This window comes from Daphnia magna, linkage group LG8 (assembly GCF_020631705.1).
Source record: "Daphnia magna isolate NIES linkage group LG8, ASM2063170v1.1, whole genome shotgun sequence".
NCBI classification, from domain to species: domain Eukaryota; kingdom Metazoa; phylum Arthropoda; class Branchiopoda; order Diplostraca; family Daphniidae; genus Daphnia; species Daphnia magna.
In genome coordinates, this window is record NC_059189.1 from 3,909,669 (window position 1) to 3,921,672 (window position 12,004).

Here is a 12,004-nt window from a genome sequence, read left to right on the forward strand (position 1 = left end):
CTCAAAAGCAGCGGCTAAAAAAAAAAGAAAAAAGAAAGAAGCCAAGAACGGCGGCGGTGTGAAAAAGCAAATCCTCCTCCGCTTTTGCCCCTTCACACACGGAGAAACAACAGAGCGAAAGAAGTTGGGAGCCCAGCCCTTGTTTGTTTCACCAGTGTCAAATGGCTAAGCCAAAGTTCGGAGGAACCCGTTGAATCAACAAACCAACACAGCCGATTCAAACAAAAGACAAATGTAAACATTACAATCCCCTCAATGGAGGATGGAGACGCCGACATAACTACGTCACACTCGAGAAAAATGCAATTCACACGCAGCCGTGCGGAGAGGGGGGGTGCAGTTGATTCTCTTCCGTTTTGAATTTCGCGCCCCCACGTTTTCACTGGTCAATGTTAAATATCCTTAACCAAAAAAAAGAAAAAAATTCTTTATTAAAGAGACAACAAGAAGGAAAGTCAAGTGCCGCAGCTCAAAGGAGTCGGGGGGGATTATTTGCTCTCTTTGTTAACAGGTAACGCAAGGTGCTACGCCCTTCCTACTCTTCTTCACCCGCGCGCCATTCAACGCCACCAAAAGAAAATTGTGTGTACCGCCGACACCTTTTTTTTTTCTTATTATTATTATTTAAGGCGCCTAACATGAGCCGGTGCATCACAATGTGTACCGTGTTCAAAATCCGCTTTCACACGACAATGAAAAGCAAAACTGGTCTGGGAGTTGGTTAAAAAAAAAGAAAAACGCGTTGATCTCTCTTCATTTACCTTTTTGCTTCTCGCTATAGGCAATAAAATCGTGCGCACAATGAAAGGATTTTTTCGGATTCCGAGATGGAGGGATTATTGTCCGCGTTTTTAATGATCTCCGACTTATTCAGACAGCGAAGTGAGCAATTTCGAAAGCAAAACGCGGAATTTTTTTTGAAACAATTTGTTGAATTCACGTGCACCGCTAATAATTTGACGTGCGGTCTCAAAACATTTTCGGGACTTTTATCTTCCCAAAACTTCGACTCTCATTAAATTCAGAATAACGGGGTGGGATTTTCACATTTTTTTTTTGTTTCGTGCTTCGCTCTGTTTCGTCTGTTCTCCGAATGAATTAATAATTTCTTTTTATGATCGAGAAGATAAAAAAACACACGCGCACGCACGAAAACCCCCAAAAAAAAAAAGTGAGGGGGGAAAAAGTCCGTACCGGTTTGTGTGTTGTGTGTGTCTAAGCGTAGAGAGAAAGAAAAAGAAGAGTTTCATTAGAGCGATCAGCGGGGTGTATAATACGATCGGTTAGTTTCGGGGGCGGCTCTCTCGGTAGTGTACAAGTAGCGGTATACACACACACACACACACACACACACACAAGAAAAAAGAAAATGCCAGGGCGAAAATTTATCGCGTAACATTGAAACCCCCCCCCCTCCATCTCATTCCCAGACTTGAGAGATGAGGGAGATAGATGGAATATATAAATATCATGGAAAAAATATATATATATCATAAAAAGATGGGCGCGCTTCAAGCGCTTCTTCCCCAAATAAATAAATTTAGAAAGAGACTGAGTGGCATTTTCATTAGAGCTCAATTCTTATGGAGCTACATCTTTAACACCTTTTCATTCCCTTTCATTCGTTTTCCCTTTTTTTTCTCTTCCTATCGTGTTTTTTTTTTTATAGAGTTCCCTTTCTCGACTCCATCTATGCGAGTTCCCAAGTTTATTACGTTAAAGAAAAAGAAATTCATTTCATTTTTTTTACGATTCAAGTTCAACTGGCGAGATGAATGCAAGACATCAGTTTTTACTTTCAATCAGTGAAGCCTTTCACGCTGCTGCTGCTAAACTTAAAACCCAGTCACACAAATCTATTCATCAGGTGCGCGCGCGTTTCACGGCTGCTCCTCACCCTCCTTTAGGAGATCCCGACCGTCCCCCCCACCCACCAAAAAAAAAAATGCAACGTCGTATACAATCGCAATAAATCAAACCATTCGTTGGGATGATGTTGGGCAATAATATTACAACAATCAACGTGGCTACTTGTCTAAAGAATTGACACTACGACCATCTTTTACCTCTCACGAAAATCTTTTTCTTTTTTAAAAAAAGAAAGAAAAAAAAATTCGGAATCGTTTGCAGAAGAAACGACAACCCCGAAAAGGTGATGGAGGGGAAAAGAAAAAAAGAGGATGATGGAACAGCCTATTCAGGAATGTCGCCGAGACTAGAAAAGATATAATAATAATAATAATAATAATAATATGTGGAACTTCTCCTCTTTTTTCTTTTCCCCCTCCCCCCCCTTCGGATGGTATGCAGGAGACACACAGGGACCCATGCCAAGAACGCGGGACCCGAGAAAAAATGCCAGGCCTCCCATTGGGAAACGCCACAACACACACAAAACGATTCTTTCGTCTGGTGACTTTTCTTCGTAGACACATAAGAAGAAGGGAAAGAAAAAAAAAAGGAGGACAAAAGATGATCTGTGTCTCTGTGATCTCTCAGTGATAGAACCTTTCTCTTTTATATTCTTCTTTCGCTGAGATGATGACTATCTTTTCGGGGCTAACCGAAACAGCTCCTTACCTGGAAACACTCGTCTCTTTCCAAGGGCCAACGAAACACACACACACACACAAAACCTCCAGCTGCGACAAACGGGCAAAAAAAGAAAAAACCTACACACACACACACGTGTGTGTACGAGATTCCCACACCAAAAGGGATGCAAAACTTTTAATTTATCGTCAAAGAATCTTCTTCTTTTTTGAAACAAGAGACAAGTTTCCCCCCTTTTTCTTATCATCTTTGTCCGATCGCTACCGTCAGATTCTCGCTAAAAAAAAACAAGAGATGCTTTAAACTCGGAAAACAAAAAAAAGATCATCGCTAAGAATGTGCACCAATCATTTTGCCGTACCCCTCGTAAAAAAAGGTCCACCCGTAATCAAACCGTCACGTATATTCATCAAGTAGTTATTGTTGAGCACATACAGAGGGATCGTGTTGCCGCTGGAATATCGCGACAGCTTTCAAGGGGGTCAACATCGATACGCATCTGTTGTGCATTGAGAACACAACGAGAGGGCGAAATAAAAACATTTCACGGTCGACATCCTGATGATGATTTCCTCATAGATGGTGGGGTGTGTTATTATTATTAGTAGAGCAAGAGGGGGAGATCCCGATTCAATCATCTTTGCAATGAAAATAACTACCAACGAAACAAAACAAAAAAAATGATTAAAAGATAATAGAAAATGATTATCTTTTTCTCAATTTTCTTCCTTTAGAACAATTAAAATCACATTTCGTAGAGATGGAAAATGAGCTCACACGATCATCATCCAGTTGAGGATCTCTATTTGATCTGGAACACGTATGAAAGAAAGGAAAATGATGCACAGGTATATAACTAACGACCGCCACCCAACTGCCACGCAATACATACGATGATTAATAATAAATAACCATGTGTGTGTGTGTGTGTGTGTGTAACTCTCTCTCTGGCTGTTGATGGCGTAAAAATGAGATTTGACGGCATAGACAACAACGAGAGAGAGAAAAAAAAAATGAACTGCATTCATTTTCTCCTTTCTCTCGAAATTTTTTTGAAAAACAATGCCCGTGGCGTTCCGATTAGGGTTCCGTGTGTGAACGCGTTTTTCACTCGTACCATTTTTTTTTTGTTTTTAAAGTGTGTGCGTTCTAAAGGCACACGAGAAAACCAGATATGTGTGTGTAGAATGTCCGTGATTGTTTGTAGCTAAAGGCAAGCCTCACAGGTGATACAACATTTTGAAATGAAAACTAAAAAAAATAAGACGATCAAAAAATAAAAAGAGGAAAGAAAAATCAAGTCACAAATCATCAACAGCCACTAGGTGTCACGTTGAATGATTTTTTTTTTTTAAAGGTCTTCAGGTGAGGGAGGTGTGTGTGTGTGTATAAGCAAAGGAATGCGTGTCGTGAAATACTGTCGCAAGACACGCCGAAAAAAGAAAAAATCTCACAACACACACACAGAGAGAAGAACGCCAGTAAATGACGCATCAGGCGACTTGGCGTGCCAGTAATGCCCCTTCTTCTTTTTCTGTACCTCTTCGTGTTTCTTTCTTAGCTCTCTCGTCAATTATCATCCCGACCCGCTATCGTCGTCATCCAGCGGTTGAAAAAAGTCACATGGTGCGCATTTTCTTTCAAAGACGGGCTTCTCTTTCACCTCCTTTTTATAATGCTTAATGATATACAAGGTAAGAAAAAGAACCAAGGGTCTGCTCGACGCTGTAGCAATCAGTGCCCCAACAATTCGAGACACTATACACACAGAGAGAGAGAGACTTGAGCTCCTCCCCCACACGCAACTCACGGGGTCCCCCCCTTGTTCAAATATTTGCCGCGCTCTGTCATTTGTCTTTTCTTTTTTCTCCCTTCTCTTCATCCCAGAGTGTCTTAGCGTTAGCCCCCGGTTGTGTTCTTTACCTGGCCGAAGGGGTCAGTGTTAAGTTGCCCGTCATTGGCCAGGTCCTATTACACCGTGACGGTGTCATTTTTTTTTTTTCTTACGGAACAAGAAGTTTCAAAAATCTTCTCACCGATTGATTTTAAGCTCCCCCCCCCACCCAAAAAAAAAAAAAATGTATGAAAAAAAGAAAAAGTCGGGTCCGCTTCTTTCTGAAAAGAAATGCATAAAACTGATGATGGAGGAGCGATATAGAAAACGAGCTCACAGTTCAAAGGTTTATTATTATTTAGGAAAGGCGGTTGTGGTTTGGAGCCCCCTGAAAAAAGAAACTAGTTTGTGCCTCACTTAATTGAGAGCAAAATAACATTTCCCCCCTTTACGACCAACACACACAAAAACAAATGCGGTTTAAATAAAATAAAAAGTGTACAACAATAGATAACATTCGACGATCCATCATCCGCAGTCTCTTCCGTGTACGAGTTTTCTTCACACACAAAAAGGCGAAGGTCTCATTTACAATTAAAACTTATCTACAAAGTTAACCCCCTCAAAACAAAAAAAATCTTCTTTAAACTCATTTTGTGTTTTGTTTCATCCATCTTGAAATTGCCTGCGTGTAGACACACAAAAGATTTACGGCATCTTTTGTGCTGCTGCTGTTTTTTTGTTTTTTTTCGCTACCAGCTGACTAATCACTGATTTACCAACAGGAGACGGGGGGGGCATAGTCCCCAGGTATGTCGTCGCCCTAAAGGAAAAAAAGAACGCAGACGCTTTCGTTTCTTACTATCGGTCACAAAGCAACACGCGGAGGGTCTTGGCGAAAAAATAATAATGACTCGCTTGTAAGGAGCAACTCTCTCTCGGAAGCTTTCAGAGAAACTGGAAGCAATCAACTCTGGCACAGGTAGATGGACAGGTAAAAAAAGACACAGTTTCGACTTGATAGTGGGAGGAGTTGGGAAACGCCAACAAGAAAACAAGAAGAAGAAGAAGAGCTTTTATTTAATGAGGTCCTTTTTTTTTCTTTTTTCCTGTATATATACAATCCATATCGAATGCATCAACGAGAAAAACAGCTGACGCTAGAGTTCCAAAGAAGGAGAATTCAAAAATGTTTGGTAAAAGGTTTTTTTTCTTTTTAGAGGGAACTTCCCATCCGGACTCACTTTTCAATATGTCGCCATATCTCGCCATATCTTCCCCTTAATGGTTTTCTATTTGATTTGTTTTTTTTTTATAAAGACGCCGCAAGTGCAACTTTTTTTTTATTTTAACACACCTTCCATTATTTGAATTCTCAAGGTCTACTTAAAATAGATTGAACTCGTTGTCAGTGATTATTCAAGTGTTTGAATAAAAATAATATCGCGGCATCTCTTGAAAGCCGAAGAAGATTCCGACATGCAAACAAGAAATTCAAACCAAATTATAGAGACGACGTCAGACAGTTTAGAAAAGAAAAAAAAAAAAGATCCAATAAAGAAGCTCATTACCCTCTCCCGAAAACGAAACTGTTTTAAAAAGATAAATACGACCCCCGTGCGTGGGGCGTTTCCTTCCAAACTGTTGGCAAACTTTTTCAGACTCCCCCCTTTAGTCTACCGCACTTCCCTCCATTCCCCCATGTTGTTATTCAAGGTACAAAGATATATTTTTTTTTACGAGGTTGATTGGTTTCTCCCCCCCTTTTTTCGCCATCGCATTTTCACGGTTGAATGGGCAACATGGGCCTCTTCCGTCATCCGCCGGAAATAACAGCAAAAAAATTTTTGTTCGAAAAATGTGTTTACCACAAGAAATGAATCTTCTATAAATAGAAAATTAAGTGATGACAAGATGTTATGGATAGCTCCTTTTTTTTTTGTGGGGGAATGTTACGAATCTTTTTTTGTGTGTCACATGTGTCTCAAAAAATTTGAAAGGGTTGCACGCCCGAAAAAAAAAAATGGGCCGCTTCCGGACACACATCTGCGTTGCGTAAATACACTTTCATTTCAATTTTTAGTTTACTTTTCTCAAGGCAAACAGTAAAGAAAGAAAAAAAAAGGGGGGGGAGATCTAATCCAAGTCTGACCATTGATTTATTTCCCTTTCTCGGGTAGAGACGGGCAATGAAAGATGCGGTTTCGAGATAAGAACAAGAAAATTTCATACAACAAGACGATCAAATAATAATAAAAAAATTAAACCTCTACAAGTCCATTTTCTTTTTGAAAAAGAAAAGGGGGGGGGGGGGGTTAGAGGGGGAGAGTTAAAGAGAAAAGGGAACAATGATGACCGGTTATTACCTACTCGGCCACCTGTTCTTCCCCCTTGTATACACACACACCTTTTATATAGAGAGAAGCTTCTGCTTTGCTTGCTCCCCTTTTTTTTCCTGTTTCATTTTCCCCTTTTTGATGATAATAAGACCAACAAAATAGAAAAAAAAAATCCCAGGTAAGAGAGGTATAATATCTACTACCCCCTCTGCACATCATTTTCTTGAGGGGGAGGTTTAGTTCGCGTGGGAACCAGGTTATACCAGATACTCACTACCGTGCAAGTCTCACTGGGACTTCGATCCACATTTGAAAAGGAAAAAAAAAAAGTGTCCCCCCCCCGCTAGGACAACTGACAAAATCTTCAAGGTGTGTGCGAGTGACAACAACAACAAACCGAAAGGATTGTGGTTTAAAAGCTCATTCCGACATTTGATTTGGCACTCGAGTCACAAAAAAAAAAATTTAAGTAGAAAATCATTTCAATATGTGAAATATGCAGCGCGTCTCTCGAGACCAAACAGGTCCACCCCTAAGGGCATCTCACACAGCCCCCCAAAAAAAAATTCGTGAATTTTCTCACGCTCTTGACCGATTTTGTACAAAAGAAAAAAATCGGTGACACACTAAAATCACCTGTCCATCAAAAACCTGTCACGCGCATTTTTACCTTTGACTAGAAAGCGCCCAAAAACAAATAATTCAACTGATAATAACCCCCCCCCCCACCCCTCACACTAGTAACATGTCGATATCTCTCAGATTTTTAAAAAATGAGATCAAGCGGTAGCCGCGACAGGTGCAACAAAAAAAAAAAAACCGTGGGAAAAAATAAAAAGTGAGTGACTTACCGGCCAGCGGAATGAAAACGGGATGACGAGTCGAGCGTTGGATTTACCGGGTTCGACAAACGTGAACGAATTGCCGGCCAGGACGGGACTGGACGCATTGCCGTAGGTGCACGGACTGGAGACGGTCACGTTGCTCTGATACTCCTTGAGGCACAATCGGAAATGAGTAGCGCATTGGCGATGACAGGTGCCAGAGTTTGAGCTACTGGTCTCGTCCGCGCCGCAGCACTGGCCATTGGCCAGCCGGCCCTGAGGGTTTTCCAATGCAACCACTTCCAATTCGAAAAAGCCCGACGCGTTCGCCATCTTCAACACAGAGAAAGACAGAGATTAACACATTAAATTTAGAGTAAACTGTTTTTATTATTTTTAGGGGAAGAGCTCCGAGGGATCAGTGTCATTTGAAAGCGATTTCGTTCTTGTGTTTTTTTTTTTTTTTACGGAATAAAAACAAGACAAAAGAGAGACAGAAAAATGTGGGAGGAGTCGTTCTCGATTCGCAGGTATATAATAATGATTTGAAGAAAGAAGAAGGGATAAAAAAGAAGAACAAGTCGACTTTTCTTCTTTTTGTGCTAATCATTCAACTTGCCATGAAAAAAAAAAAAGAGAGAAAAGACTACGATGCACAATGGAAGACAAGAGAGATTCCGTGTTCTTGGTCATAAAAGAATCAGCGCACCATTTTCTTTCCAGGGGCCGGCAAGGTCAGAAAAAATTGGATGAAAAGAAGAGGGATGGTACACAAGTCGGGGGAAGAAGAAAAAAAAGAGAGGAAGAGACTTTTCCACCTGAACAGGTGTGACAATGGCGGCCATCATCATCATGGCCGTCATTTGAGATTGGGAACTTTTTAAAGGAATGTTCTAAAACCTCATTAATCACAAATATTTTCTTCGACTCTCTTTTCTCAAAATTCCCGATATTTTTTTTTATTTTTATTTTAATGTCGATTGAATTTCATGAAACAAAAAATAAAACCAGTTAAAAAAAACGTTTGTTTCCTTTCGTTTTGTTATCGTGTTCCATTTATACACACCGGTGGAGTAACATACACTCCAGTGTGTACAACTTAGTTTCGACCGGTTTCCCCATCTGTGTGTCGGGGTGTTGCTGAAACGTGTGTATCTCTCTACGTTAACATTCATCCATCATTTCAAATCTGGTTATGGAGATCTATTATTCATATAGACGGGGGTAGAGAGAAAAACAAAAGCTACCTGTTTCTCTTTAACTTTAGGCTTTTTATTTTTTAGTTGATTGCCACCCATCAAAAACCCATACGTCTCTCAGATCGAAATCGTTTAAACAAAAACGAAAAAAAAAACACCGAAGGGGAAAAAAAACAAGACCAATCCAATTTGAACTACTAATGTCAATTTATTCAAAACATACCCCCACCGCCACCCCCACCAGAGAGAAAAGGAGGGAAACGCTCTGATTGGTTTTGATCCTTAATATATGTATCGATTTTGTTTTTGGTTACCCTCACCCCTGCCGCCTAGCAAACATTTGAGAAAGGGGGTTAGAAAGAAAGAACAAAACATGGCCCTGAAAAAGAGCGGCGTTCTTCATTTGCATGCCAATTGGCTTTTTAGTCATTTTGTTCGCCCTTCCTCATTAACTTTAGAAAAAACTCCCTCTTTAGATGAATACCCCCCCCACCAAAAAAAAAAATAAGATTCTTAAAAAATCATAAATTACAAATCATCTAATAGATCAAAGCACACACACAAAAAACCAGACTTAAAACGTACCGTCAGGTGAGCTGTGGATAAGAGTAGGACTATCCAAATCATGGCGGACGATGTGAACGACATTGACGACACACTTAACGTACGACAATTCTTTTTTCTTTTACTACAATTTCGATTTTTGTCTGAAATCGTCCGACATGGTCGCCTCCACCAAAACGACTCCATTCAAAAAAAAAAAAAAAAAAAAGGTGAGCTGTGTGTTGTTAATCCAATCGTCACACGGGCGTTTCACATGCACAAATCACAAACAAAAAAATGAAACTTGACGGGAGTTTAAAAAAAAATAATAATAATTCACTGTGTGCTTTCTTTTGTTTCTCAGTCAGACACTTGGTGATGTGATAATCATCTCGAGTAGTAAATCCACTTTTTATTTTGGAAAGGGGGGGGGTGAGAGTCACTAGCAGACAAAAAAAATTAACGTGGTTCGACGAAAAACTGCGTGGAATCGATCAAGACGATGAAAGCCAATCACCGAGCAGAGAAATCGATCAAATCAATGGCGACATTCACGCACGTGCACACACACAACTCGAAACAGCACAATCACGATTTTTTTAATCAGGAGTAGTTGTTTGAATTTTTAATTTATTCAAATTTTTGTGTGTGTGTCTGTGTGAGAGGAACAGCGTGGAACAGAAACGACACCTGTGAACCGGACGACAGTCAACTCGAAACTGAGGACCAAGGACGGGACGGTCGAGTTAAAGCGACTTTTTTCTTACCCAGCCCCTTACCACCACCCCCCCGGAGGGAGGAGTAGGAAGGGGGAGGAGCAACACACACACACTAGTTTCTTTTTTTTTTTCGAAGTTTCGTGGCTGTAGAGCTGCTGTTGCCCTTCCCCCTTCGGTGTGTATCTCCCCCCTCCCCCCACGTTTTTTTTCTTTCTTTTTTTTTTTTTGAAATGGAGAAGGGCGCCTTTTTTTTTTCTTTTTTTTCCCTGGGTGGTGGGAGGCTCTGATTGAGAGTGGTATACAGTTGTACACTACTCCCTAACTACCCCGAAAGAGAGAAAAAAAAAAGAGAGTAGGTGTAGGCACGACACGACCATGTGGTCCACGCTGTCTACTCCATTTCGGAACTTGTTCCTTTTTCTTGTCCATTTCCCACCGCTTGGTGGCGACGCCAGCTGTCCTTCCAATAACTTCCCCTTTCCGTTTCCTTTTTGTTTTCGTTTTTGAACTTTATTTAAACCGCCTGATTAGTGTTGACCTGTTCATTAACTTCGTTTTTAATTTAAAAAAAAATATTAATTGTCAATACATCCTGATTTCACTGTGACATTATTGCGCGGGGTCAGCGTGTCGATGATAATTCGTACATGTTGACCACTAGGGGCGACACAAGACTGAGCGTGAGAAACAAGAAAAGGCGACATCCTTGTGTAAAAAACAAAGAAGTGATCCGTGTCGAACATGGGAAACGGGCGCTAATTTCCCAGCCATCGAAAAAGAGCAGCCCCACACCGAGGGGGTGAAACAAAAATGAAGGCGGGGAGAGGGGGGGACCTTTCGGGTCTGGACATGCCGTTGTTCGTCTCTCAATACGTATTTAGCCAAAATGACAAGGCTCTTATTTGTATCGTCCATTGTGTCCAAGTCTATGCGTCCAAACATTTCGACTTCACTTTATTGCATCCCCAGAAAAAAGTCTCGTATGACATCCTCCATTTTTTTTTTTAAGTCTACACATGGTGGAGGAAAAAAAAAAAATTTTTCACGATGTTTAACATATCGGATAACTATATATATAGGCCTCTCAACCGCAATTTTATAAGGGGTTCTAAGATCGTTATTAGTATGGAGCTATTAGTAGTGCACTTGATATTGACCTATCCACTTTTGTTTATGATTGTTATTTCTATTTCAGGCGTTTTCAAAATGGGCGCGGTGTCGCCATATTGTCTGCATTTCGCTTTTGAAATAGGGCGATATTTTAAAACAATTCCAACGCATGGAATCTCAACATCTAAAGCATTCGAATAATATCCCCAATGTCTGAGAGTGATTCGAAAATAAACTCGATCACACAGGATGTTCCAGTAATAAAAAATTGATATCGTGTTACATTACGTACTGTCCCACCGACAATACATTTATAGACTTCCATATAACAAATTATACAGTGAGAATTCTGCGGTCACATCGTCCTTTAGAACTCAAAAAAAAAAAATAAAACGTGAGCGTGCCAGTGGATTTTTGACGTGCCACACAAGAAAACCCCAAAGTTTTCTATTTCTTACGTGTAGAAATCACGAGGAAACATACGCACAACAATCATAAAAAAAAAAGCTTTAAAAATATGACGTCGAATGAAGATCCCAACCGGAAAGTTTTTTTTTTCTTTTTTCCTTGAGTGTATCATGTGAGGGAAAATAAAAACCTAAACTAGGGCCTTACCATACATACATATGAGCGTGTGACGGGAGAACGACACGCACTGCAAACGTTTGAATTTTTTTTCTTCTTTATCGTGTTGTATTCCTCCCCTGGTTTTTTTGGGGGGGTTGCTACATCGTGACGTGCGCTGCTCGCGTTATTTTTTTCTCACATGACTGTGTGTGTCTTCTTCATTTTTTTTCCTGCTTTTTAATTTGTTTTATTGTTATTATTTTTTTATTATTACGTTATTTTTTTTTTTGTGTTTGGAAGCGCGTCATCATCTGCA

General features: G+C 40.3%; 1 protein-coding gene across 2 annotated transcripts in view; it reads right to left on the reverse strand.

The window, feature by feature from the left end:
- LOC116928936 (protein jagged-2) overlaps positions 1–10,017 on the reverse strand; it is a 31,212-nt gene extending 21,195 nt beyond the window's left edge. For both annotated transcript variants that reach the window (XM_045177662.1, XM_045177661.1), the window contains exons 1-2: positions 9,335–10,017; positions 7,578–7,883 (exon numbers count right to left, since the gene is read on the reverse strand). In XM_045177662.1, the coding sequence (XP_045033597.1) occupies positions 7,578–7,883; positions 9,335–9,499 (471 nt within the window). In that variant the 5' untranslated portion in view covers positions 9,500–10,017. The remainder of the gene's footprint in view (positions 1–7,577; positions 7,884–9,334) is intronic.
- Between the last annotated feature and the right edge of the window lie 1,987 nt (positions 10,018–12,004).